We start from the raw sequence: 26,929 nt of genomic DNA, 5'->3' as shown, positions 1-26,929 counted from the left end.
GGGTGAGGGACAAGGGCCCTCCCTCTGGCCCAACTAGCCCTGGAGAGGTCTCCCTATGTAGTGGGCAGGTGCTGAAAAGGTTCAGTGGGGACTCCAGGCGCCCTGGGGTGGGGGCAGAGTCCCCCTGCAGCCTAGGCTGCTCTGAAGGGACGGGCAGTATAGACAGCTTTGCAGCCAGGGTCCTGGGTTGCAGCCCCTAGGCAGTGACATTAAAGCTTTTTGAGCCTGCTTTTCCTTGGAGAGCGGGGAGTATTCCCTGCCCCAGCCTCAAGCAGCCCGCGCCTTTTGCTGACTTATCGGCTCCAGCTGCAGACAGATGGGCCCACACCCCTAACAGCAGAGCCCAGAGAGGACACGCTTGCCCCATCACGGGTGTCATCCCAGGGAAGGTGAGCCAGGCCACCCGTCTAGCCTGAAGGGAGGTGGGGGTGACAGGTAGCAGAGACCTGGCAGGAGCGGCCTTCTTAGGGGACATCTGGGACCCTAACGACGGGTAGGAGTTGGGATAGGCGGCCAGGGGCTCCCAGTTAGGACATTGTGTTCCGAGATGACTAGGCCAGGAGCTCTTCCTGTGCGGGCAGGGGTCGAGCGAGGCAGAGGCCGGAACAGCCCGGCTGGAGGTGGCGGAAGGGGCCTCCTGACGGAGGCCAGCCGCGGGCCGCTGCGCGTGCGCGGCGGGCGCTTAGTTTGACCCCGGACGCGCGCCGTAGCCGAGAGGCTGGGCGGATGTTGTGAGCCGGGGCGCCGCGGCGGAGGCTGGGGGTGAGTGAGGGGCGGCCCGGCTCCGAGCGGGGCGGGTCCGGTCCCTGCGGCTCCCCGCGCTGCCCCCTCCGTCCAGTGCGAGAGTGTCTCAGCCTGTGGTGCGGGGCTCCGCGCTGGAGCTGGCCTGGAGGGTCCTCCGGATCCTCGGGCCGGGCACAGGCGACTTGGGGGAGACATGCACTGCCCTCCGCGCCCTTGGGCTCCGGGATGGGGTCGGTTCTGCCCCGACCCCGGGTCTCTCGGCGGGGCTGGGCAGGCAGTCCCCGAGCAGAGTCAGGGTCCGCCTCTCACCTGGGTCCTCAGCACCTGACACACCCAGAGCGGATGTCTGGAAGGTCTTCTGACCGAATGAGTGACCGCGTCTAACCTCCTGCACCTGTCCTGGTGTGAGAGGGGCCGCGGGCCTGGACGCCCGTGGAGGGCCCGCGGTGGGCGGCAGGGCGGGAGAGTCACCTTCCGGAGGGGCAGGCGTGGTTCGGCCCGGGAATGGGCGAGGGTGTGTGATGGGGACAGAGGACCTGTTGGGGGTGAGATAAGAAGAGGCCGGCCGGCTGCAGAGAAGGGAGAGCTGCTTAAGGCAGTGCTGGGGGCCGGGCTCCAGACCTGTGCTGTCCGGTGGAACTTCCTGGGACGAGGGAAGTGGACTGTGTTTGCAGCGTGTAGTATAGTCAGCACGAGCCACACGTGGCCACTGAATCCTTGAAATGTGGCTCATACAACTGAGAAACTGAATGTTAGGAAAATTTTAACTGTAATTCAAATTCGAGTGGCCACATGTGGCTGGTGGCTGCTGTGCTGGACAGGACGGCGTGAGGCTACCAGGCTGGCTCCAGCGACTTCGCAGCTTTTCAAGCAGCTGTCGCAGCTCCCCGGTGGGGGATGGAGAGCAGTGGGAAGACCAACAGGGTCCACGAGGAGGACTGGGCACGGGTGGTGTGAGTGAGTGGGAACAAGAGAACCAGCAGGACTTTGGACAAGAGGAGGGAGGATCCTGGAGCTGAGGAGGGAATCTTGGCCTTCGGTGTCCACAGGACTTGTAGCTAAAGACGGCCCCCAGCGCTGGGTGGGGACCCACACTTGGGGGAGGGTGGTGTAAGGTATATCGAATCCTGGATATGAGCCTGACCCGCTGTGGCTGAGGGCTGAGAGGGACATAAGGGCTCTGCTCCTAGGCCGCCTCACGGTGGGCACTTTGGTCTGATTTTCCCAGGACTCAGGCATTTAGTTGGGTCCAACAAACATATGTATATCTGCACCTCTCTGTGGGGCCCTGTCACATGGGCCTGTCACATGGGGTCCTACATACCCTCCCTTCCTACTTAGGAAGCTGGAGCCCCTGCTCTCCTCCTCCTTGAGTCAGTACGTGTGTGGACGTGCATGCACCTGGCCTCACCTGCGCCCAAGCCCTCCGGCCACCCTAGGACTGAGGTCAGTGCGGGAGCCCTTGGCCGGCTTGAGATAGCCTCCGCCTCCAGGACCACTGGCTGCCCACAAGAGATGAAGGATGGCATCCAAGGGGGCCGGCATGTCCTTCTCCCGCAAGAACTACAGGCTGACCTCAGATGCCGAGAAATCCAGGGCCACAGGTAAGGGCGGGCAGGCGAGGGAGGAGGCTCCTTACGTCGAGGGAAAGAGAAGGGAGAGACAGAGGCAGCAAAGCCACAGGTCCGCTGAGCCTCAGGCCGAGCCGCACCCCTTGTGCCTGCCAGCCAGCTCCTCCCCACCAGCTGCCATGGAGCAGTGCCCCCAACAGGACTGCTCTTCTCACCCCTGTGGCTGGCCCAGGACCAGGAGCCTCTGGGGCCCACAGAGCTGAGAGACGCACTGACATGTGACCCTTCTCCCCCTCCGCCCCGTGGCCCAGGCATTGTGCACGAAAAGCTACTGAATGACTACCTGCACCGTGTCTTTTCCTCTCCTGACCAGGCACCCACTGCAGCCACCAGCAGGTATGGCCTGGTGGGTGGCCCTCCCTCCTCTGCAGGAGCCCAGAGGCCGGAGGCTGCGTGTGGGGAAGGGGGCGCGGGCTCGGGGTCGGCTGGCTTGGGGTCCATTCTCACCACTGCTCCTGGCTGTGAGGCCTGTGGCCAGAGCGCCTGCCTTCTGGGCTCTGCTTTTTTCTCCCCTCTGGCAGCGCCGGCACCTTCCTTCCGAGGGACTTGTGGGGGTCAGAGGGGCAGTGCCTGGTCAGCGTCCAGAGTAGCCCCTACTCTGCTCCTTCTCCTTGCACGTTTAATGTGCTTAAGTTTAATCCGTATCAAAGTGACAAGTGTGTTTTAGCAGAAACTTGGAGGAAGAAAAAGCACCTGTTGTCTCATTATTTTAACATGACTTCCCCGGGCAGGGTTTTTGTATCTCGCAATCTCTGTAGTCTGGACTATGCTGTATAGAAGAGCATTTTTTAAAGGTTATTTATTTATTTTCTTATTTACTTTTAGAGAGGGGGAAAGGAGGGAGAAAGAGAGGGAGAGAAACATCACTGTGTGGTTGCCTCTCACACGCCTCCTACTGGGGACCTGGCCCGCAACGCAGGCATGTGCCCTGACTGGGAATCGAACCGGCAACCCTTTGGTTTGCAGGCTGGTGCCCAATCCACTGAGCCACACCAGCCAGGGCAAAAAAAACTTTTAATTAAAAAATTTTTGTCACCATCAGCACTTTTTAAAAAAAAAGTTTTATTGAGGGATCATCGACGTATAATAAACCACATGTATTTAAAGTGAGTTGTATTATCCTGTGAAACCATCACTGTCATCTAGATAATGGACACGCCCCTCGCCTCCAGAAGTATACAGAAGTTTAAATCCTGTTTTTGTCACCAGACGGTGTCCTCTGAGTGCTTCCCTGCATTACAAATTGACCTTGGCAGGCATCTTTTCGGGGCAGGGGTCAGCCCTTCGCCATGCCCTGGCTCGGGCGGGCTTTTGCTTTTGTAGGTGGTGCTGTGAGGGTGCCCGGGCTTGGGATCCTGTGGCCAAAACGCTTGAGCTGCAGTCACTTTTAGGATTGTTGCTAAATTGTTTTTTGCACGTGCCGCTTACCCGGAGGCCCAGGTCCCTGCCGCTCAGCCCCTTGCCAGCCTGGCCTGTTCCGTCGTCCACGGTCTCTGCTGTCCGGGCAGGCACGAGGCACAAAGGGCGGCAGCCGCCTGTTCCATTTAAGGGGCCGTGGTGGCCGCGGGGTTCCTTCTGCTGGAGGGTGCTGCCCACCTCCGCCCCAGCCCCAGTCCTGGCCTGCTCCCAGGGCCATCTGATCCCCACTTCATGTGACACCGCAGGCGGTCCCGCTGCCGCGGGTGCTGCGGCTGCCAGGAGGGAGAGCAGGTGGCAGGGCCGTCCGTCAGTGGCTGTGTGGACGGAGGGCCCTGGACGAGGAGGACCTGGGCAGGCGGTGCTGGGCCTGGCCATGTGGGCCGCGCTGTAGGCACTGAGAGGGGCTGAGTCTTGTCTTGGGGGGGCCTGCCCACAGCTGCTCTGGTGAGCAGGCGCCGGACCAGAGCAGCGCTCCCGGGTGTGGGCCAGGAGGGACTCCTGAGGAAGCCTCCTTTGTCCCGGGGCCGTGGACTAGGGCGTTCAGAGATGAGGTTGGCTGCAGCCTTTCCCACTGCTGTCCGAGCACCCCATTCCGTGGCCACGGCCATACAGTCACACGGAGACGCGGCTCTGTGCGTCCCCACCTCCTGCAGCTCAGGGTCAGCAGTAGCACCCGGTTGGGAGGAGCACGTGGTCCCTGAGCCTGGGTTGAGGCCGCCTTGCCGGAGAATGGGTGCTCTGACGCCCCTGCGTCCCCTCCCAGCCCCTGCTCTCCAGGGAGATGAAGGGGGTGGGAGCCGGGAGTCGAGGTGGGAGAGCGGGTGCTGGCACCCTGCGGCCTGGATCCCCAGGGGCACGGGCCTCCTCTCTGCCTGGGACCTGCTGGTTCCCCCCTCCCCGTTCCCCGCTATTCTTAGCAGCTGAGCTCAGGGCAGAGCTGGCTGGCGCGAGACAGTGCCCTTTCTCCCCTGAGCACGTGTGCTGGGAGGGAGAGGGGCCACTCAGACAGATTTCCCATCCCTCTGGCTGGGGCGGATGGCGGACAGGCAGGTCACGTGCTCTGCTGGCCTGTACAGGCTGGTACAGCGCAGCCAGCCAGCAGCACAGAAGGGCGAGCCCTTCCGACTGCCAGGACACGTCTGATTCAACACAGACTTCCCGGGGCGGGGGGCGGGGCTGGAAGCCTGGTCCCGACGGAGGCACAGGGCTGGGGTCAGGGGCTGGACTAGCTGTCCTGGATGCTGAGCACTTGGGGATGCGCATTTCTCCCAGCCGTCCTTTCCCGGCGCAGTCGGCACGGCTGCCTGGGAGAGCGGAGCAGGGTGCTTCCCTGGAGCCTTCACGGCGTGCCCGACACACAGCTTCTGCTCCTTCCTACGGATGAGGGACTTAAGGCTCAGAGGGGGCTCTTCCTTTTTAAACAGTCCGGAGGTGCACCCCGTCGGAGCAGTCATGACTGCTAGTGTGGCAGACGGTCTAGCCTTCTGACCCCCAGCACGCCTGAGCCAGGACTAGGCGCAGCCCTCTGTCTGGAGTCCGGGCGGCCACCCTCTGCGTCTTAGGCCCCCTCAGGTTCCAGGGAGCGGAAGGGGGGTGGGGTGTCGTCTGGCTGGTTTCAAGGACTTTTGGGCCCCTCGCAGCCTCTTGCTCTTCTCAGGAAACCCCTGAACTTCCAGAACCTGCCGGAACACCTGGACCAGCTGCTGCAGGTGGACAGTGAGGATGAGGAGAGCCAGGGTACGTGGCAGCTTCTGCGGTGGGACGGGTGGGCCCCGGGGGCTGCCCCGGCAGGCTCCCACCAGCCCTTGCGCTGCCCGCCCCCACACCCGCCTCTCCCCTCTGCAGGACAGGCGGAAGGGCGGCTCGGCCCCTCCACTGTGGTGCTGGACCACACGAGTGGCTTCGAAGGGCTGCTGCTGGTGGACGATGACCTCCTGGGGGTGAGTGAGGGCAAGGCTTGGGACCTCGGGTCCAAGCCCCTTTCGACAGCCCTAAGCTCCTCCTGATGTGGCCCGTCGAGTCCTCGGCCCCCAAACCCTCCTGACATACCCCGGAAACCCTCTTGGAGGCGCTGCAGCCCCAGGCTCTTCCCAGCATAGCCACGAGCCCCTCCCATCATGCTCCTGGCTCAGAATCCCTGCTGACACAGGCCTAGGCCCTGCTGGGCACGGTGCGGCGCTGGCCGTGACAGGCCCACGCCACCAGGGCGGGCTGAGTGGGGGGTGGGGGCGGGCTCACCGGCCCTCTCCTCACCCAGGTGATCGGACACAGCAACTTCGGTACCATCCGCTCGACCACGTGTGTGTACAAAGGTGAGGCCGCGCTGTCCTGCGGGCCCAGAGTCCGGGGGACGTCGGAGGGCCCGGCCTGGGGTGGGAGGCAGCCGCGGTCTCCCCGCAGGGCCTGACTTGGCCTTTTCCAGGGAAATGGGTCTACGAGGTGCTCATCTCCTCCCAGGGCCTCATGCAGATCGGCTGGTGCACCATCAACTGCCGCTTCAACCAGGAGGTACGCGTGGGGGTGGGGGGGGGGAGGCCTCGAGCTGCCTCGGCCCCCAGACCCTCGCCCGACCGCCCCCTGGAGGCTTGTGCCCCACCCTGCTGCAGGGCAGCCCAGCCCCCGAACCGCCCTCCCCACTTCCCTCGGAGCTTCCGCTGCCTTGTCTCAAGCCGTGAGAGCCCCAGGCTGGGGGCTGGTGGGCTCTGGCCTTGCACCTGCCCCCCTCCCCCGGGCCTCACAGACCTGCCTCCCTAGGAGGGGGTCGGAGACACGCACAACTCCTACGCCTATGATGGCAACCGGGTGCGCAAGTGGAACGTGACCACGACGAATTACGGCAAGGTGAGGGCCGAGCCCCCCGGGGCCCGCCTGCCCTTCTGCAGCTCATCGGGAGCCACTGGGCAGCTCTGAGGGGCTGCAGGGCGCCAGGGAGGGCACAGGACCGCGGGGGTCTCCCGGGGGGCAGCGGGGGTGGGCCGCGGGGCCCCTGCGCGGCTGTCAGGCCCCTCCCCCGGCAGGCGTGGGCCGCGGGGGACATCGTCAGCTGCCTGATCGACCTGGACGACGGCGCTCTGTCCTTCTGCTTGTGAGTGCCCTGCCTTTCCCCGCGGGCCGCCCTCGGCCTCCTGGTCCCTGCGAGGGGGTGGCCCGCGGAGGACAGCCCCAGCGGGGGCCCTAGCACTGGCTCACAGGCCCCCCCTTCCGCCCCAGGAACGGCGTGTCGCTGGGCACCGCCTTCGAGAACTTCTCCCGGGGCCCGGGCATGGCCTACTTCCCGGCCATCAGCCTCTCCTTCAAGGAGTCCGTGGCCTTCAACTTCGGCAGCCGTCCTCTGCGATATCCTTTCGGGAAGGAGGCTGTGGGGCTGCTCGGAAGGTCTTGGGGAAGCTGAGCGGGGCTCCCTGCCCCGGGGGCTCTGTGGGCTGGGGGTGGGCACCGTCGTCCTCTCAGCCGAGCAGATGAAGGACACAAAGCTGCAAAGGAAGCGTCCCCCTGCTAAGGAGGCTAAGCGGGAGACCGGTGCCAGGCGGCCGTCCGGCGGCCCAGGGGCCCAGGCCCCTCCGCAGGGCCCCCAGTGGCAGGGTGGGGCGCGGGCGTGTCCGAGCCACAGGTGCGGCAGTGCTGGCTTAACTCTGTGGCACCTACCCAGTAGCGGGCTACCGGCCCCTGCAGGACCCGCCGCGGGCCGACCTGGCGCGGGCGCAGAGGTTACTGGGCTGCTTCCGGGCAGTGCTCAGTGTGGAGCTGGACCCCGTGGTGAGCCGGGCTCTGGGCCGGGGGAGCTGGGGGCCTTCCGCTGCCCTCTGCCCCTCACGGCCCCCTCTCCTCGCCACACACAGGAGGGGCGGCTGGTGGAGAAGGAGAGCTCGGAGTGGCAGCTGCAGGGCCAGCCCACCGTCCTGCTCACGCTGGCCCACATCTTCCACCACTTTGCCCCGCTGCTGGTGAGGGCACCCCGGGGGGGGGGGCGGGCCGTGGCAGAGGAGCCCGTGCGGGGGCTGCGCCGCCGCGGTGGGTGAGCTCTGCACCTTCGCCCGGCAGGGCCCCGTGTGGCCAGAGCCCTCAGACCTCACGGCTGTCGCCGAGCAAAGGGGGCGACGCTTCCAGCTGAGCGTCTCGGGGGCGCCCTAGAAAGAAGGTTGAGGGGTAACAATGTCACAGGCCAGGGCAGCTGCAGGGGCAAAGCCCCAGCGGGCTGTGGGGCGGGCGGTGGCCCCTGTGTCTCAGTCTGACCCCAGAAGGCGCATCTGTATCTCGGGGCTGCTCAGGGGGTCCCAAGGATCCTCCTGTGCCTGTGGCCTTGGCCACGTGCCGAGGCACGGGTGCCACGGCCTCACCTGTGCCCACCCTTGGAGCAGCGCAAGGTGTACCTGGTGGAGGCCGTGTTCACGAACTTCCTGCTGGGCGTCATGGAGGCGGGCACCCCCACGCAGGCGCAGGCTGTGGTGCGCCAGGTCCTGGACCTCCTGTGGCTCTTCATGGAGGTGAGGCTCCTGGGCTCGGGCCCCGCTGGGGGCGGCTCTGGGAGGCGGCCGCCCTCGGCCCGGGAGGTGAGCAGCCCGCCCGGCCTCTCCCCCAGGACTACGAGGTGCACGACTGCCTCAAGCAGCTGATGATGTCCCTGCTGCGGCTGTACCGGTTCTCGCCCATCGTCCCGGACCTGAGCCTGCAGGTGGGCGCTCGAGCTGCTGCCCCGCCCCCGGGGCCACGCCGCCCGTGCTGAGCACCCCTCCCCGCAGGTCCGCTACCTGCAGCTCACCATCGCCATCCTGAAGCACGAGAAGTCCCGCAAGTTCCTGCTTAGCAACGTCCTGTATCCTTCCCCTTGCCACCCGGTGGGCCAGGCACCTGTCCTGTGCGGTCAGCAGAGGCCGGGGGTGGGCGATGCAGTGGGCCTCTGGCGAGGAGCCCCCAGGGAGGCCCCGCAGGACCGGAGCCACCCAGTATGTGAGTCCTTGCTTCGGGACAAGCCCTCCCAGCACCTTCTCTACCAAGCGGGGAGGGCAGGGCAGAGGCCCGGCGGCCAGCCGGCCAGCCCGCCCAAGCAGGGGTCTCCAGATGACTGCAGACTCTTGGGCTGCGTGGAGGTGTCGGGGAGCCAGCAGGGCCTGCCCCTTCAGCCAGAGCACTGTACCTTTGTCGGCCCCATGTCGGGGGCTCCCCGGGATCCTCTAGAAGTCGGCTCTTCCTGCTTCCCCAGAGTGCCGAGGATAGTGAAAAGAACGGGAGGGGGAGGGGCTTCAGCCCCTGGCCGCGCAGCCTGCACTAGCAGCCATCTTCCCTCTCTGGGGTCTTCAGCCCCCAGGAAGCAGAAACAGAGCTGGGCAATGGGGTGGGGGGGGGCACCAGGCCCTTCTCCAGCCTGTCCCACAGCATCTGTCCCTGTGGTGACAGGCCTCTACCTGTGACAGCCCTTGCTGGGGGTCGGGCTTGGCCGCCACGGCCCTCCAGGACTCCCGCAGAGACGGGAGCACGACAGGACGGGTGGGTTTTTGCAGGGCTTCCCGGGAGGACTCGTGGTGGGGGTGTGCCCTCGGGTGAGCAGAGCTGTGCCTTGACGCGCGCCAGCTTCGACGTGCTGCGGTCTGCTGTCTTCTTCCACATCAAGAGCCCGCTGCGCGTGGAGGAGGCCGGCCTGCAGGAGCTCATCCCCACCACCTGGTGGCCCCACCGCTCAGGACGGGAGGTGGGTGGGCCGGGCGGGGGCGGGGTCTGAGAGAGGGCGGGGGTGGGGGTTGTCTAAGTGGGGCACTCTGCAGGGGCCACCCAGGTGCTCAGCCCTGGCCCAGGGCTGGGGGTGGCGGGCTAGCCCTTCCGTCCCCTCCCTGCCCTGCCCCTGCCCAGGGCAAAGACGGCAAGGAGACCAAGGACGAGACGGCCGAGGAGCGGCTGCGAAGGCGTGCCTACGAGCGGGGCTGCCAGAGACTCAAGAAACGCATCGAAGGTCAGGCCTGCCTGGGCCGGGGCGGGCGGGCGGGTGTGTGTGCTTGGGGGTCCCTGGTCGTGACCGCGCCCAGGCTGGGCTCGGGGGCCCTGGTGGTGGAGCCCCACCCGAGCCCATGCCCCCTCCTGCCCCTGGGAGCCCCGGGGGCAGGGCCCTGCTGAGGGCTCCCTGTCCTCCCCCACCCCACCCCCAGTGGTGGAAGAACTGCAGGTCCAGGTCCTGAAGCTGCTGTTGAACAATAAAGATGACAACGGGGTGAGTGGCTCTGAGACACCTGTGCGGGGGGGCCTGGCCGGGAGGGCAGGGCCAACTCTGGTTCCCACGGCCGGCCAGGCCCAGGCGTGGCCGTGAGCTAGCCCAGCCCCGGGCCAGCGTCCTCGGCCCGTTCACAGCTTCATGTGTCCTCCCCCCGAAGGGTGAAGCTTCCAGGTACATCTTCCTGACCAAGTTCCGCAAGTTTCTGCAGGAGAATGCCAGCAGCCGGGGGGTAGGTGTCCGTCCTCCAGGCCAGCCCACCATGGGCCCCTGACTGCGTGGTGGGGTCTGCACCCTGGGCTTCTGCTGCTCTTCCCGTGCCCCGGCCCCTGCCCTCCCTGCCCGTCTCAGGCCCCAGGACCGGCCTCGGGTGAGGAGTGGGCTGGGCTCTGGGCTGGAACCGCGGCATGTCCTACGCCCTGTGCCCGCAGAACATACCCCTGCTCTGCCCCCCCGAGTACATGGTCTGCTTCCTGCACCGGCTGATCTCTGCGCTGCGCTGCTACTGGGACGAGTACAAAGCTGCCAACCCCCACGCCTCCTACAGTGACGGTGAGTGGGGCCGGGCCTGACTGTCCCCATGGGCTCTCTGGGTCCCAGCCTGCCCAGTCCCCTGCAGTGCTTTGTAGGGGACACCTCGGTTGGGCTTTGAGGGCCCTGTGTTTTTGTGGGGCACAGTCCTCAAGGGTCAGGGGAAGCCGTAGGTGCCCTGTGTTGGGGGGATACCCCGAGGGGCTGGGCCGGGGCGCTCATTTTCCTTGGAGCACCCACAACCCAAATGCACCCTCAGTCCCGAGTTGTGCAGTTGCTGGCGCTGGCCTGAAACGGTGGGGGATGGGAGTGGCAGGAGGCCATGCTGCACGCTGGGTGGGCGGGTGACCAACGCCAGGAGTCCCCTCTGTGCTGGGCCGGAGCTCAGGGGGGACCTCTGGGAGGTCTCCCCACTGGGTTCTGACTGCTGGCCTGGCTCCCCGACGTGTTGCAGAGGCCTACGTCCCACCCCAGGTCTTCTATAACGGCAAGGTGGACTACTTCGACCAGCAGCGCCTCGGAGGCCTCCTCTCACACCTTCGGAAGACCCTCAAGGGTGAGTGCAGGCCTGTGGGCAGAGAGCAGGTCCGGCTGGGTGGCGGGCGTGTATCTGAGCCAGCCCTGCCGAGAGTGCTGAGCTATACTGTGCCCACTAGAGGGCGCCCGAGTACCGACCCGCTGGGGCCGCTGGATGCTGATCTGCCCACTCTGCCTCGCGTCTGGGGTCCTGCTGTCCCTTCCCTGGAGCACCCACCCCCAGGGACTTCCGGGAGCCCTGTAAAGAAGTGGGGGTGGGGGTGCTGACAGGGGGGACCATGGAATCTTGGCGAGGTCACCGCGTCCGGAGGGGTGGTGTGCAGTTGCTGCGTGAGCTGCTTTTCGGGATGAGCACGAGTGGCTGCCGACCGGAGGGCTGAGCGCCCCGCCCGCACAGCGCGGAGGCAGCGTTGCGCCCGGAGGGAGTGCGAGGCAGGGAGCGGTGGCGGATGCCGCGGGGGGGTCTCGAGGGCCGCTTTTTGCGCGGTAGGGGCGTGAGGTCTGGGATCTGCGTTGTAAGACGCTCCCTCTGGATGCTGCGGTGCTTAGAACGGGGTGTGAAGGCCAAGAAACCGGACAGGGTGGCTGGTTGTCCAGGCAACAGGCAGGATGGGAGGGCATGGATGAAGGGCAGGAGGCGAGGAGGACCCCGGGTCCCCAGGCGTCTTGCCAGGGGCTGTGGGGCTGGGGTGGCATCAGGGAGAGGGGTTTCAGGAGGAGGCTGCGATGACAGGTCGGGTGTGTTCGAGGTGCCCAGGGACACAGCCAGGACCAAGGCCTGGTCTGGGGGCAGAAGTGGTGTGGTCAGCCCTCAGCACGGAGGTGGGAGCCAGCTGGCAGTGAGGCTTGGGCCCTGGGGGGGTGCGAAGTGAGCAGAAGCTGGGGCAGCCCTGGGTCCCCTTTTGTTGATAGAGCAGGAGGAGGAAGGTACGGTCAGAGGAGCTGGGGGCACTGAGGTCCCCGGAGGCAGAGACAGAGGGACTGGGGGCTGACGGGGAGGGCGGGACGGGGATGCGAGTGAGGCAGCCGGAGTCCATGCAGGGGCGAGGCGCGGGCGTGGGAGTGGGGCCCTGCCAGGCCCCCTGCCCAGCCAGTGGCGCTGTCTCTCGGCCCTGGGCTGCTCCGCCGTGAGGTCCCGCTCCGCCGTGAGGTCCCGCTCCGCCGTGAGGCCCCGCCCCTCCGCCGCGCTGAGAGCCCCTCCGCCATTCCTCCCAGATGACCTTGCCTCCAAGGCCAACATCCTGATCGACCCGCTGGAGCTGCAGGCGGCCACCATGGACGACCTGGACGAGGACGAGGAGCCGTCCCCGGCTGCGGCCCAGGTGCCGCGGTAGGGGCAGGCAGAGGGCTTCGCGTCGGGCTGCCCCTCTTTCCTTCCACGAGGGCAGGGGTGTCACAGGCCGGTCCTCCCTCCGTGCGGGCAGCGGGCTCCTCAGCGGGCAGGCGCCCTTGCTGCGGGCGGAGGCACAAACCTTCCCCTCCCATCCCCCAGCCCCAGGAGTCAGGGGAGCCCTGAGCGGTTCGGGTCCCGGGGAGCTGAGCGGCACCCGGCCCCTTCTCTCCACCACAGCGCCCCGTGCAGGCCCTGGCCATTGGGGGCGCCCTGCCCCTGCCCCGGCCCGGCTGGCTCAGCTCTCCGACCCTGGGCCGCGCCAACCGCTTCCTCAGCACCGCGGCCGTGAGCCTGATGACCCCCCGGCGGCCTCTGAGCACCGCGGAGAAGGTGAAGGTCCGCACGCTGAGCGCGGAGCAGAGGACCCGCGAGGACAGTAGGTGTCGGCGGGGCCAGGCGCCGTTTCGAAGGGCCCTTCTATCGCATGTGACTCCCACCCTGGGCGAAGGCAGGACGCACTCCCTTCCGGGCCAGTCCTCTGGCCTGGCGGTCTCTCAAGGGTGTGGGGAGTCCATTCCGAGGCAGGAAATCGATGCCACAGAAATAAGTCCCGGAGCTGCGGGACGTTGCCCTGCCCCTCCCCCGTGTTCTTCCTGCAGGCCCTCCTGGGGCCCAGCAGGGGGCGCTGGCTCCCTTCTGCTGTTGCGAGGCCTGTCCTGGCTCCCCAGGCTTGGGAGACCACTGGAGAGGTCTGGCCCCTGACCCTGCCTTGCCCCCTCCCTAGTTGAAGGCAGCCACTGGAACGAGGGCCTGCTGCTGGGGCGGCCCCCCGAGGAGCCGGAGCAGCCCCTCACGGAGAACTCCCTGCTGGAGGTCCTGGACGGCGCCGTCATGATGTACAACCTCAGCGTCCACCAGCAGCTGGGCAAGGTCTGGAACCGTGGGTCCGAGTGCACGGCACGCGGCTCCGCATGTTTGGGTGCACGCGTGTGCCTGTGCGTGCGCCCCCACACGTGCCCCAGGCCTGCAGGGGTGCCTGGGCATGGCTGCGCCACAGCAGGACTGGTTCCCACCAGTGCTGTTGCGCCCCGCCTTGGCGGGCTCTGCGGGGTGGGGGTCCTGGGCCTCGGGTCCGGAGCTTGCCGGGGCTGAGGTCCAGGCTGGGTCTGCGGAGACCGGGGTGCGGCGCCCAAGGGTGGCACCGACGGGCGGTGTCCGGTGCTGCAGATGGTGGGCGTGTCGGACGATGTCAACGAGTACGCGACGGCCCTGAGGAACACCGAGGAGAAGCTCCGCCGCTGCCCCGCACGGGTGAGGCCCCCGCGGGCAGGCGGGTCTCTGGGCGGGGGGCCGAGGGGCAGCTTGCTCCCTGAGGACCCCCAGGGCAGTCCGCAGAGGAAATCTGGCCTGGCCCTGCCCCCGGGGGTGACCCCAGCAGTTTTTCTTGTCCCCACCCCTGCCCTGACCGCAGTGGACTGGGGAGAGGGGGCCCGGCCCCGGGGCTGGGCACAAGCAGAGCCCCGTCCACCAGCCACGGCCTGTGCCAGGTGCCCCGCCCCTGGCCGGCTAAGTGCTGAGCACACCCACTCTGCTCATCAATTATGGATTTGACCCTGAGTGCTTTCTTGGCCGCCAGCAGAGTCAGCAGGAAGCGGCCCTGCCCCCGCCCCCAGGCCGCGGGAGCCCCTCCTGCAGCTCACCTAGCCTGGGGAGCGTGGCCAGGCACGCCCAGGCTGGGCCTCCCTGGCAGGCCGCCTGCCCCCAGCTGTCTGCATTCCATCGTAGAGTCCCTGGGGTGTTCCAGCCGGGGGCTGCCGGCCCCCCAGCTGCACCTCACTTCCACACTCCAGGGGGTGACCATGGTTCTATCCCAAGGCTTGCGAGGACGTAGTGGTGGGTCGGAGGTGGAAGAGGGGTCTGCCAGCCCTCTGCCTGCCCCACGCAGCGGGGGTGGGTGGGTGGGGCGTGTCCTGACCATCTCTTCTCCTTGGCTGGCAGCGGCAGGACATCCTTGCAGAGCTGACCAAGAGCCAGAAAGTTTTCTCAGAGAAGCTGGACCACCTGAGTCGCCGTCTTGCCTGGGTCCATGCCACTGTCTACTCCCAGGTGAGCAGAGGTGGCTCTGGGCAGCGGCTGCTGCCCTCCCCAGTCTTGACGGTGAGCCACAGGCTGGCAGGGTGGTGCCAGCCCCTCGATGCGCCCTGCTGCCCTGGGCCTCTGGCACACGCTCCCTCCCCGCCCCTCACCCTTTTTCCTTCCATCCCACACCACGTCCCCTGCACCTCTTATGACCTGGGACCCTGCGCAGATTGGCTGTCCTAGACCCCCCAGTCCCCGCCGGCTCACAAACCCCGGGGCTGAACAGAGCCTGTCTCTCCCTGCCTCCCCTTCTCCCCACGCCCCGCTCAGATCCGAGCCCCACCTCCCCCAGGGGCTCTGCGGCCCGGCCCAAGCCACACCCTCGTTCTTCGCCCGTCCTCCTCTCAGACTCACTTCCCACCCTTGAGGCCACTGGCGTGTTCCTGCTCGTTCACTCGCCCACTTATCAGTAACAGGGACCCGGGCCTGGAGCGTGCCGGGCGCTGTCCTGACACCGGGGACACCCAGGAGTGAGTCAGAAGGACCAGGCGGTGCCCTCCGGGCGGCCGGCCTCCAGGGGCGGGCAGACGGGGCGAGCTGCCCCTGGCCGCGCTCGGACCCCAGGCCCCGATCCTGCAGCCGTGTCTTCTCCCCTCCCTGTTCTCGCGCCTCGCCGGGGGCCGTGGCGGCATCTGTCTTCCCTTCTTGAGCCCTGACCCGCTCAGACTCAGCCTGCTTTGGACGCTGGCTTGCTGCCGTGTGCACGCCAGGCCAGGCCTGCCCTCGGACCTCTTGCTGCCATCTTCTCCCGGTTCTCGGGTCTGAAGGCGCCTCAGAGGGCCGCCGTGCGACTCCGATGCTCTGGCTCCTCCCCAGGAGATGTGGGTGCCCTGGGTCTGGGCTGGGCCCTAGGGCCTGGGGCCTGGGTCTGGCCTCCTTTGCAGGTCCTGGCAGACTGGGCACCATACTGTGGGCCGGGAGCCCTCGCGGGCTTTGTCTGCTTTCTGTAGCCTCTGTCCCAGCGGTAGGCACGCTGACTTCCCACCGCGGTCCCCTCCGAGCTCCAGACCACGTTTCTGCCAACTCAGTGCCTGTCCTTTGGGGAATCTCCAGGCACCTGGCTTTGCTGAGCACCACCGCTGCTCTGCAGCAGGCTGACTTTCCTCCAGCTCTCGGGGTCTCCACGGAGGCTCCGTCACTCCCAGAAATGTTGCCGCATCGGTGCAGCCATGCCCTTGCCCCTGCAGGCCATGGCTGCCTCCCCATTCCCGGCCATGCGGTCCCTTTGCTGCCTTGAGCCTAGGTGAGGCTGTGGCCCCCCACGGCCTTGTCCCCACACGCCCCTGCGGCCCCTTCTGCACCGAGCAGTGCTCCGGGCTGACTGCTGGTCACCCTGCCTCTCACTTAAAGCGTCCTGCGCCTTTAAAACGAAAGCAAACCAGAGTCCCCAGGCCAGGGGCGCCCGTCCCGCCTGCCCAGCGTCGTCTCCGCCCGAGCTTCCTAGGGTCCGTTCTCAGTTCCCGAGTCACATTCCGAGGAGGCCTCTCCGGTCCCCAGACCGAGCTGTGCCCACTGTGGCCCTCCCCGTGAGCAGCCCAGCAGCCCCCTGTGCCCCCCGCAGGAGAAGATGCTGGACATCTACTGGTTGCTGCGCGTCTGCCTGCGCACCATCGAGCACGGCGACCGCACGGGGTCGCTCTTCGCCTTCCTGCCCGAGTTCTACCTGAGCGTGGCCATCAACAGCTACAGCGCTCTCAAGAATTACTTCGGCCCGGTGCACAGCATGGAGGAGCTCCCTGGTGAGGCCCGTTCCGGCCGGGAGGGGCGGAAAAGGGCCTTCGGTGAGGGCCCTGGGAGTCCGGTTGTGAGCCTTCGAGGCCCAGCGCGCATGCGCCTGGGCAGGAGGCGAGGCGGCTCCTGCTCCGTGCGGCGGGCTTTGGACAAGCATTTGCTGACGCCCGCATGGCGGAGAGCCCTGCCTGGTGCCAGTTCCACCGAACCAGCAGCTCCTCCTGGGCCTGGGAAGGAGACGGGCGAAACGGACCCCCGCTTTCACTTCCTACTCGGCGGCGCTGTGGCCAGGAGCCAGCTGGCCTCTCACCCTGCCGACGAGCGCTGCCGCAGGGCGTGGCCGCCGTGGGAGGCGGGGCTTGTCCCTGGGTCACGGCAGGGGTGGGGCCCTGCTGAGGGCCATGGGAGCCCCGGCTTCTGGTAGACCCCCGATTCCAGGCCAGGGTGGGTCGGTTATTCCTGGATCAGGCTGTGGGCGGGCAGGCTCCCGGCCCACCCCGGCCCCACCTCAAACCTAGGTGCAAGCTTTGTCCTCAGAGGGGGCACCTGGGTGCTGGGGCGGTGACTGCTGAGCCGCCCAGTGTGTGCACTGAGGTGGGTCAGGGCCCAGTCGGAGCTCTCTCCAGGACCCCGCTCTCCCCACAGCGAGTCTGCGCCCTAGCGTGTCACTGGCTCTCGGTGAATGTCGTGCCCGGAGTCCCCAGATGCTGGCTTGGGCCCAGACTGAGCCTCAGAGCCGGCTCTGGAGCGACCGCCCAAGCCCGCCCCCTGCCAAGGGATGGGCCCCCTCTGCAGCCCCACTCCCAGCCAGCAGCTCTCACTCCCCGCCCTGCAGGCTACGAAGAGACCCTGACCCGCCTGGCCGCCATCCTTGCCAAACACTTCGCCGACAGCCGCATCGTGGGCACTGGTGAGGCGCCCTGCAGAGGGCTCTGGGGGCCAGGGTAGGATGGCGTCGCGGGCTGCCTACTGTCGGCAGAAAACGCCGGCCCGATGGGCATGAGGCGTGGGGCCCGGGCTCATGCCAGGCACCGGCTGAGGCCCGGCTTGTCCCGGCAGACATCCGGGACTCGCTGATGCAGGCGCTGGCCAGCTACGTCTGCTACCCACACTCCCTGCGGGCCGTGGAGCGCATTCCCGAGGAGCAGTGAGTGGGGGCCGGGGCCGGGGCACGCACCCTGCCCTTCGCAGCACCGTGCCCGGCCTCACCCTGTGTCCGCCGCCCCTTGCCTCGCAGGCGCATCGCCATGGTGAGGAGCCTCCTGGCCCCCTACGAGCAGCGGCCCTGGGCCCAGACCAACTGGATCCTGGTGCGGCTCTGGAAGGTGAGTCTGGCTGGAGGGGCGGTGGCTGTGGCGGCTGGAGCGAAGGCTTGCCCCGCCCCACTGACCTCCACTGACCCTACCCCCAGGGCTGCGGGTTCGGGTACCGCTACACGCGGCTGCCACACCTGCTGAAGATCAAACCCGAGGACGCCAACTTGCCCAGCCTCCAGAGTGAGTACCGGCTTGGGCCAGCGGCGGCCTTTGCGCCCCGCTCTTGGGCTCTCGGACTTTCCCCCTCCTTCCAGCCCCTCTCTGGGCCTCGTGCTGGGCCCCAAACTCCCTGTCTGCCCCCCGAGGTTTCCCTTCTCCCTGGGCCTCCCAGCCCCAGGACACTCTGGGACGACACGGCCCTTGCTCCCCAGGCCCCCGTGTGCCCCTTGGGCCTGAGGCTCTGCGTGGGCCACAGTGAAAAGGGGCGGCGTCTTCGCAGCCTGCTGACAGCTCGTGCAGGGTGGAGACCCGGCTCCCTGACCCCCATGCGGGACACGTGGTTGGAAGGGGCGGCTGTGCTCCCTCTCTGGGGGCCGTGGTGGTTGTGGGTGGTCCAGCTCACGGTCCGCCTGCTGCGCGCTGTCCCCACCCCACCCGGTGGCTCTCCTTGGCCCACAGGGTATGCTCTGCCTTTGTGGGCTGTTTTGCCCGAAGGGTGTCCCTAGAGGCCAAGTGCCTTGTGCGGAGTCACACAGCGAGTCCTTGCCCGTTGCCCGGGCCCTGCCTGCAGGGCGGGACTGAGCTGCCAGTGCAGAGTGGCGGCGGGCCGGTCCGAGTCCTGCTGCTGCCGGAACTATTGATTTGCACGGGGCGCGGGAGGGGTGCCCAGCCCGGCTGCGGCTGCAGCTGCGGGCTCTAGTTACTGCGGCCTGTCAGCCCAGACTTGGCGCCCCCCACCTCGGCCGTGTGCCAAGGCCAGGCCAAGGGCAGCAGAGGACAGGAGAGGACGGCAGGGCTCAGAGGAGGCTCTTGGGGAAGCTGACCTTGAGGCAAGGGAGGAAGGGCCTAGGTCACCCTGTCTGGGTCCGGCCCTCCCCGAAGGGCCTGTGACTGGGGACTTGCTGGGGCGCAGGCTAGGGGGCTGCTGCAGGCCTGGGCGGTGCTGTGGGGCCAGAAACACCTTCAGCTTGTGGGGCTTGCTCAGCAGAGGGAGGGGACCGAGTTAGCCCTGCCCCTCTTCCTTCATGACCCGAGCATTCCCAGAGCCGCCTTTCTGTCCTTACAACAACCGCCCCGCCAGTGGAGGCAGAGGCAGGGCCCCTGACTAGTGCCCCCGACGCCCCTGCAGAGCCCTGCCCCTCCACGCTGCTGCAGCAGCACATGGCGGACCTGCTGCGCCAGGACCCGGACCTGGCGCCCAGCTTCCTCAACAGCGTCCTCAACCAGCTCAACTGGGCCTTCTCGGAGTTCATCGGCATGATCCAGGAGGTGGGTCGTGGCGGCTCTGGGGGCCGGGGTGTCGCAGAGCATGAGGCATGGCCTGCGGTGGGCCAGGCCGCTGACCGCTGACCGCTGACCGCCGCCCGCCCCCCTGCCGGCGGCTCAGATCCAGCAGGCGGCTGAACGCCTGGAGAGGAACTTCGTGGACACCCGGCAGCTCAAGGTGTGTGCCACCTGCTTCGACCTCTCGGTCAGCCTGCTGCGTGTCCTGGAGATGACCATCACCCTGGTGCCCGAGGTGTTCCTCGACTGGACCCAGCCTGCCTCCGAGATGCTGCTGCGCCGTCTGGCACAGGTGTGTCCAGCAGGGCGAGGAGAGCGGGTGGGGGGACCCTGGGGTGCCCCAGGAGTGCCCCACCTGGCCACCAACTGTCTGCTGCTCTCACAGCTACTGAACCAGGTGCTGAACCGGGTGACGGCTGAGAGGAACCTGTTTGACCGTGTGGTCACCCTGTGGCTTCCTGGTGAGGACCTAAGTGCCCTGCACCCAACATACCAGGCCTCGGTTTCACTGCCAGGAGCAGTGATGCCGCTTCTCCATCTGGTGCTGGCGCAGCCAGGCCCGGCAGCCCCAGCCTCAGCTGCGCCCCTCTGCGGGGAGGACGGTGTGGAGGGAGGGTAGCAAGCATCAGCAGGCGGGCATGGGGCGCTCATGCCCCTCCCTGCCTCCCCGTAGGCCTGGAAAGCGTGGACCACTACCCTATCCTGGTGGCAGTGACAGGCATCCTGGTGCGGCTGCTGGTGCATGGCCCAGCCTCAGGGTGAGTGTCAGGGGCGTGGCCCCCATGGGAGCGGGAAGTCTCATGGGGAGGAGGCTGGGCAGGCCCCCCACAGCTGCTTCCCCATTTCTAAAGTGGGCCCCAGGGCCTGGTTCAAGGCAGCAAGGGCTGAGACGCCCGAACAGGTGCCACGGCAGCAGCTGAGGGGGAGAGTCAGGGGCTCCAGCCGGACAGGGCGCTCGGCCCATGGTCAGAGCCTCAGGCAGGGCAGGGGGACCAAGACTCTTGGGGCGGGGGCACCCTGCGATGCCCAGGACAGCACTGCTGAGACCACGAGCCGCGTGTACACACTGTTACCTGCACTTTCGAAGACTCTGGCAATGAGCTATCTTTATTAAGAAACTCCGTGACAACCAGATTCAGGGCCCTCTGGGGGTCCCCAGCTCAGCCCCCACACAGGAGGGGTTCCCAGCCCCCTCCCTGCCTCCCTGCAGCAGTAGGAGGGGGTGAGAGCCGCACAAAGTCATTAGACTGAGACTGGTGCCAGCCCTTAAGAGGCTTCTCCCCCCAAGGGACAGGGCAGCCCGGCCCCGCCCTCCCATCTGGGCCATTGCTCAGCAGGCTTTTCACTGCTAACAAGCTGGGGGCGCCGGCCACAGTGCCCCCGACTGCTGTCCGTGAGCCCGCGGGAGAGGCTGTGTCCACAGGGTGGCCAGTGATGCACCTGGCCTCAGAGGCAGCAGGGCCACCCTGGCTGGGCCCCGGACAGACCTCTGGGGTCTGCGGAGGAGCCTCACGCCTACCCACCGGACCCTGCGTGGATTTGGGAACTGGAAGCAGGTTGGATATTGGTGGGTGGAGTCTGCTCTCACCAGCGGAGGGCTCGTTTCTTCCTCCTGGCCTGTGGGTGGGGGCCAGGTCTTCCTCTGAAGCCCTCCCCCTTCTCTCGGTGCCCGCTCCCTTGCCGTTTCCTTGGGGAGGGGAGCTTGCTGATACCTCAGCCCTTCCCACCCCTCCTGGGTGGCTGCCTCGGCCCCTGAGGGTGCCCCGGGGCTCCAATGCGAGGGCTGTCCCAGGTAGGCCCTGGTTCCAGTCCTCACACCCGAAGGGAAGGGGGTGCAGGCAGCCCTGTGCTGAGGTGAGACAGGAGGGGGTGGTCGGGGACCCCAACCCCCCCCACCAGTGGGTGGGGCTACTGTGGAGCAGGTAGGTGGAGGCCCACTCCGGCGGCTGGAGGACCCAGCCCGTGCTCCCCACCGGCCCCTGGCGGTACTCTGCACGGCAGCAGGGTGCGGGGCGAGCAGCAGGCAGACGGTGACCCAGGCAGGGGCCCCGGGCAGCTTAGGTCATCACCAGCCCCTCAGAGCCTGTGGAGCTGGTGGACTCCGAGGTGGCCTTGAGCCGCAGGCTCATGGGGTTGTAGAGGTCGAAGTCCTCGGCGACGGCCAGCTGCACACGGCCGTCGAGGCCCTTCCTGCCCGGCTCCAGGAAGACCACATGCTTGTGGACGCTGGCCTTGCGGCTGGGCGCGTCGGGGGGCGTGCTGCTGAGCACCGAGGACTGTGCGCTCAGCTCCTGGAGCGGGCTGGGCGCCCGGGGCCAGCAGCGGCAGGTGCGGCGGTAGCAGCGGCGGCAGCCGGGACAGGGCGGGGCGAACAGGTAGAGCAGCACCAGCACCAGGCCCACGGCGCAGCCCAGCAGCGTGGTGTAGCCGGTGTTGAAGGCCTCGGGCTCCGGGTGCGGGAAATGCACGCTCACATTGTACTCGTGTGTTTGGTTGTGACGCAGGTGGGGCCCGGTGGCCAGGCACACAAAGACACCCTCGTGCCACGGCTGCACGCTGCTGATGGCCAGGCTGCCGTCGCCCATCACCGCGATGCTGCCGTTGGGGGACCCTGGCGCCACCAGCAGCTCGTGCTGCGGGGAGACCCAGGCCACGCGCAGGGCGGGGGCGCTGGTGTTGCAGTGCAGCCTCAGGGGCTGACCCACCTGCACTTGCAGCTGCTCCTCGGGCTGCTCCAGGCCCCGAGCCAGGGCGGCCGAGCAGTTCTCGAAGATGCGGCTGGGCTCAAAGAAGCGCACGCGCGATGTGGGCACCTTGAAAGCCAGGCACGTGTACTCGCGTGCAAAGTCGCTCACAGCACTCAGCCCCCGCTGGTGCCACCGCTGCAGCAGGTAGTAGAGGCGGCAGTCGCAGGGCAGCGGGTTGTTGTGCAGGTAAAGGCCGTTCTTGAGAAAGGCCGGCAGCGCCGCCAGGCCGGGTATGTTGATTTGCCCCAGGTGGTTGGAGGAGAGATCCAGGGTGTGGAGGTGGGTGGAACTTAGACCGTGCAGGTGGTCGAAAGAGAAGCTGGCCAGTTCGTTGCTGCCGAGGTAGAGCCGGCGGAGCATGCCCAGGCCCCGGAAGGCGAGCTCGTCCAAGTGCGCCAGGCGGTTATTGAACAGAAGCAGCATCTCGAGTGCCCCCAGTCCGTGGAGGTCGTGGCGGCCAAGCCTCCGCAGCACGTTCGATGATAAATCGAGCAGCCGCAGGCCGCTGGCATTGATAAAGACTCCGCGACTCAGCGCTTCCAGCTCGTTGTGACCCAGGCGCAGGGCGCGCAGCCGGGAGAGGGGTGTTAGCCAGCCGGGCGGCAGGTGCTGGAGCGCATTGTGGCTCAGGTCGAGGTCGGCAGCGAACGCAGGTAACTCGGCTGGCACGTCCTGCAGCCCAAGGCCCGCGCAGCTCAGCAGGTCGGCGGCACAGGTGCAATTGTAGGGGCAGTTATGGGGCGTGGGGCTCAATAAGGTCTCGGAGTCCAGGGTGCTTGATCCGACGGGCAGCGTGCACAGCAGTGCGCCCAGCAGCGCCAGCCAGGCCATGGCGGGGATGACCTGGGGTGGGACCAGTAACTCTACGCGGGTCGCAGCGCCGGGACTCGCCCCCTTCTGCCCCGGCTCAACGTGGGTGGCGCTGAAAGGCCGATGGCGGGGAAGGCAGGATGTGAAGTCGCCCCCGACGGCTGGCCGCTCCCGGTCCCCAGTTCCAGGTTGCTCTGGGGCCCCCCCGCGCTGCTCTCAGCACTCACTCCCTTCTCGGGTCTCCCCAGCTCTCCCGAGTTTTTCCGTGAACACTTCGCTCCTAAATACTCTCACGGAGCCAATTACTCAGGGGCGGAGCATCGGGCTCCCATTGGCTCCTGCTGGAGGGGGCGGGGTAGCCACGCCCCCGGGAGCAAGGCTACCCCGTGGCCGCCAGAGGGGGTGTAACTCTGGCCCCAATGCCTCAGCCTGCGCTTGGTCGCCAGGTTCCTGCAGCGCCCATCTCTCTGAACAGTAGCAGGGCAGCCTGGCAAGCAAGCCCTTCAGCTGCTGTTCCCTTCAAAGGGCTAATGTGTGTCAGGGGGCAGGTGGGCTCGCACTACCTTCTGGTGGCACCTGTGCCTCCTTAAACTGGTACCCCAGCTGTGGGTCCTTACTGGGATTTAGGACTTCTGGGGAGGTTGGGTGTCATTCCCCACCCCTCACCCCCAATAGCTAATGCTCTCAGACAGGTCCCAGCCTCCTAACTCCTCACATCACCCCTCCCCCCCCACTAGGACAGAGAGAGCCACATCAGTGCTGCTGGCCGACCCCTGCTTCCAGCTCCGCTCCATCTGCTACCTTCTGGGGCAGCCGGAACCCCCTGCTCCTGGCACCGCCCTGCCTGCCCCTGACCGGAAGCGCTTTTCCCTACAGAGCTGTGAGTTGGCCAGGGTGGGTCCGGGGAGAGGGGCTGGGCCAGGCCACCAGTCTCAAAAAGAGCTAACTTCCAGGCTGGGGGTGCTGAGGCACTTGGTTCTAGGGCCACACTTGGCCTGACCCCTCTGACCGCCCCCAGATCCAGACTACATCAGTGCTGAGGAGCTGGCCCAGGTGGAACAGATGCTGGCCCACCTGACCTCTGCATCTGCCCAGGCGGCAGCCGCCTCCCTGGTGAGTGGGGCTACTGCACAGGCCGTACCCGGCACCCGAGTGCAAGACAGTGTGTGCGCATTGTGTACACCCACTTGCCTGGGCAACCAACCCCAGCCCCCTCGCCCTCTGCTCCCTGCAGCCCACCAGCGAGGAGGACCTCTGCCCCATCTGCTACGCTCACCCCATTTCTGCTGTGTTCCAGCCCTGTGGCCACAAATCCTGCAAGTACGTGGGCCCTGTGGGTGTGGGGGGCGGGACGGGGCGGGGCAGGGGAAATAGCAGGGACACATTGGCCACCTCCATCCCCTCCTGTTGCAGAGCCTGCATCAACCAGCACCTGATGAACAATAAGGACTGCTTTTTCTGCAAAGCCACCATCGTGTCTGTAGAGGACTGGGACAAGGCAGCCAACTCGAGTGCCACTTCCTCAGCTGCCTAGGTTGGTCCCCACAGCAGGGGCCTCCGCGAGAGCCCAGGCCCAGGCTGGGCCCTATTTACGAGCGCCCCTTGCCAGCCCCCACACCTCCCACCACCCATCCCACCTTCCTGTCTGTGCGCAACCTCAGCGGTGGGAGCCCAGCCACACCCTCGTTGTGCCTGAGCTTGACTCTCAGTCGGGGCCACAGTGAGCATTAAATTATTATTCCATACAGCCCGGGCCCGGCCCTTCTTGAGGGAGTGGGCCTCGTGGGGTGTGCCCAGCAAGGGTCCCGCCAGACTTTGTCCCCAGGAGAAGGCAGGTGCCCGACAGTCTTGGCCTCGTCCCAGCCTCCCCGGAGAAGAGGCAGCGGGTCCAGGGCCTTCCGATGTGTCGGGCCGGTGCTCCCCTGGCCGGTAACGGGCTCGGGCAGCCCACGGCAGCCCTCACATGATGATCCGAGGTTCCGGCACAGACTCCCCGATGGACTTGTGGGGCAGCACGCTGGCCCCGTTGAGGTAGAGCTCATCGTTCACGATGACGTCTTCGCCCAGCACCGTCACATTCTCCATTCGGACCTGGGGGGGGGAGGGCAGGCCCTGTCAGCGAGGCAGGCACACTGCCCGCCCCCTCCCCCTCCGACCCAGCCCGGAGGCTTACCCACTGGCCCACACGGCAGCGCCAGCCCACAATGCAGGACTCAAGCCAGGAGTGGGAGCGGATGTGGGCGTCTCGCAGCACCGTGCAGCGCCGGATGCACACGCCGTCCTCCACCACCACACCGGGGCCCAGGCTCACGTTGGGGCCGATGCTGCAGTTCTGGCCGATGCGGGCACTTGGATCCTGAGGGCAGTGGGGAAAACACAGGTGGGCCGCCTGTCCCCCAGGACTGAGGGGTTAACGATGGGCTGGGCGAGGGCCTCACCACCAGCACGTTGCCCACGATGCCAGGGCCCGAGCACAGCTGCTCAGGCTGCTTCTGTCGCAGCGACTGTAAGAAGAGGCACATGCCGGTGAGGAAATCCTTGGGCTGCCCAATGTCCATCCAGAAGCCTGCAGGGGGGAAATGCATCAGGGGCTCAGCCCAGCTGCGGCCCGCCCCCGCCCCGTGGCCTTCCTGCCTCACCCTGCAGCTCCATGGCGTACAGCTGCCCCTCCTTGGCCATGATGGGGAAGACCTCCTTCTCAATGGACGTGGGCCGCAGCTGTGGGGGCAGGCAGCTCGTGAGCAGGGTCACGGTGGCGGCAGCCTGCCCCGCCCCGGCCCCCCGAGAGCCGCGGCTACGCACCTGGATGCGCCGCAGCACGGCGGGGCTCAGGATGTACATGCCCGCGTTGATCTTGTTGGACACGAACACCTGCGGCTTCTCCACGAACCGGTGAATGCGGCCCGTGTCCGCCTCGCACACCACCACGCCGTACTTGGAGGGCTCCTCCACTCTGGTCACCTGAGGGCAGGGGGACCCCAGGCCTAGTCCAGCATTCCCGAACCCCGACGTACACCCGGTCCTGCCTCTCAGGGGCCGTGCCCCAAATTCCAGCCTGCACAGCTCTGCGCCCACAATATAAGGGAGGCTGGACGTGGGAGGTGGAAGCGTCAGAGAAGACAGACCTGACCCTTACCAGGATGGAGCCCTCCTGGCCGTGGTGCCGGTGGAACTGCACCATGGCTTGGAAAGGGAAATCGCAGATGACATCACTGTTGAGGACGAAGAAGGGGTCTGTGGTCTCAGAGAGCAGGTCACGGGCCAGTGCCAGGGGTCCAGCTGTCGGGGTTGGGGGGACAAACAGGTCATTTTCCCCCAGGGGGGTGAGCCCTGGATCCAGGCTCCAGGTTGGGTCTTACTCCTTTCCCCGCCCTAAACCACAGGGGGCAAACACAAGGCCCGCGGGCCGCCCAGCACCTTGTTTCCACCCCGCAGCAGTGCCGAGCTCCTCGCCCCCAGTGAAGGAGCAGTTACACGTACACAGCCCTAAACTTACATTCAAGGCAGCCTGGAGGCTGGTGTGGCCCCCGGTTAAAACGAGTTTCACACCCCTGCCCTAAACTCCTCCCAAGGGGCCTTCCCCTCTCCACTGACCTGTCCCCAAAGGCTCCTCTTCATGGGACATGGAGATTCTGATTCCTAGCTGGAAGGTAAAAGCCCCAGTTAGGTTCCTCCCACCGGCGTGAGAAGCTGAGTGGGGACCGAGGGAAGGGCCAAAAGTTGACTTAAGCCTCACCCTCTGCTCCTGCGCTTTCATTTCCTTCTCCAGCACCTGAGACATGTAGCTCACGGCCAGGATCACGTGGTCCACACCTGCCTGTCGGACAGAGTAATACCGGCAGACAGGTGGGCTTAGCCAGAGCCATGGGTGTCCCCCACCCCAAATCGCTGGCCGTCCCTCGTCCTGCCACGTCCCCCGGCCTTACCGCGGCCAGAGCCTCCACCTGGTGCAGCAAGATGGGCTTGTTGCAGAAGTCCACCAGGGGCTTCGGGATGCTCAGCGTCAGCGGGCGCAGGCGCGTCCCGTAGCCGCCTACCAAGATCAGTGCCTTCATCGCGCCAGCGGGCGGGCGGGCGGCTGGAGACTCAGGCCCGGCTCCACGGTGTTGGCGGCCTGCTTGGCCGACTCCTGCCGCTCGCTCCCGCCGCCGGGCCTGACCCGTGCCCTTCACCTGCCAGACCGACCAACGCTGGGTCTGTCCGGTCACCCAGGACGCCCCGACGCCGAAATCCGGGGCGCCACAAACCAGGACGTAAGGCCGGCTGGAGAGGCGCAGGCTCCACAGTGAGGCAGGCCCCGGGCCGGCGATGACGTAACCCAGGCGGGCCAATCGGCGACCGCGTACGTG

At 66.9% G+C, this 26,929-nt stretch overlaps 3 protein-coding genes across 3 annotated transcripts; 1 reads left to right on the top strand and 2 right to left on the bottom strand.

The window, feature by feature from the left end:
• The first annotated feature begins 41 nt into the window (after window positions 1-41).
• RNF123 (ring finger protein 123) lies at window positions 42-24,327 on the top strand. The gene is made up of 39 exons (XM_045856599.1): window positions 42-389; window positions 2,086-2,348; window positions 2,627-2,711; window positions 5,452-5,531; window positions 5,640-5,734; window positions 6,052-6,106; window positions 6,217-6,302; window positions 6,549-6,635; window positions 6,812-6,879; window positions 7,005-7,130; window positions 7,436-7,550; window positions 7,634-7,738; window positions 8,153-8,278; window positions 8,374-8,466; window positions 8,534-8,607; window positions 9,363-9,480; window positions 9,639-9,738; window positions 9,932-9,993; window positions 10,154-10,225; window positions 10,425-10,545; window positions 10,979-11,080; window positions 12,277-12,383; window positions 12,632-12,830; window positions 13,179-13,324; window positions 13,622-13,705; window positions 14,393-14,500; window positions 16,095-16,272; window positions 17,100-17,174; window positions 17,324-17,411; window positions 17,502-17,589; window positions 17,676-17,760; window positions 18,869-19,008; window positions 19,127-19,315; window positions 19,409-19,484; window positions 19,697-19,781; window positions 23,318-23,460; window positions 23,599-23,693; window positions 23,815-23,900; window positions 23,994-24,327. The coding sequence occupies exons 2-39, from the start codon at window positions 2,267-2,269 to the stop codon at window positions 24,112-24,114; spliced, it is 3,945 nt and encodes a 1,314-aa protein (XP_045712555.1). The 5' UTR covers window positions 42-389; window positions 2,086-2,266; the 3' UTR covers window positions 24,115-24,327.
• AMIGO3 (adhesion molecule with Ig like domain 3) lies at window positions 19,862-23,303 on the bottom strand. The gene has a single exon (XM_045856601.1). It carries the CDS (start codon window positions 22,599-22,601, stop codon window positions 21,081-21,083), a length of 1,521 nt encoding a protein of 506 aa, XP_045712557.1. The 5' UTR covers window positions 22,602-23,303; the 3' UTR covers window positions 19,862-21,080.
• GMPPB (GDP-mannose pyrophosphorylase B) lies at window positions 24,297-26,889 on the bottom strand. The gene is made up of 9 exons (XM_045856602.1): window positions 26,507-26,889; window positions 26,317-26,397; window positions 26,175-26,223; window positions 25,717-25,859; window positions 25,383-25,541; window positions 25,220-25,298; window positions 25,019-25,146; window positions 24,754-24,936; window positions 24,297-24,671 (listed from the first exon to the last, which is right to left on the bottom strand). Exons 1-9 carry the CDS (start codon window positions 26,633-26,635, stop codon window positions 24,540-24,542), a joined length of 1,083 nt encoding a protein of 360 aa, XP_045712558.1. The 5' UTR covers window positions 26,636-26,889; the 3' UTR covers window positions 24,297-24,539.
• Window positions 26,890-26,929: the final 40 nt, after the last annotated feature.

This window comes from Phyllostomus hastatus, unplaced genomic scaffold, assembly GCF_019186645.2.
Source record: "Phyllostomus hastatus isolate PE091 unplaced genomic scaffold, TTU_PhHast_1.1 phas_scaffold_129, whole genome shotgun sequence".
In the NCBI taxonomy this organism is placed as follows: domain Eukaryota; kingdom Metazoa; phylum Chordata; class Mammalia; order Chiroptera; family Phyllostomidae; genus Phyllostomus; species Phyllostomus hastatus.
This window is presented reverse-complemented; position numbering and strand designations above follow the sequence as displayed.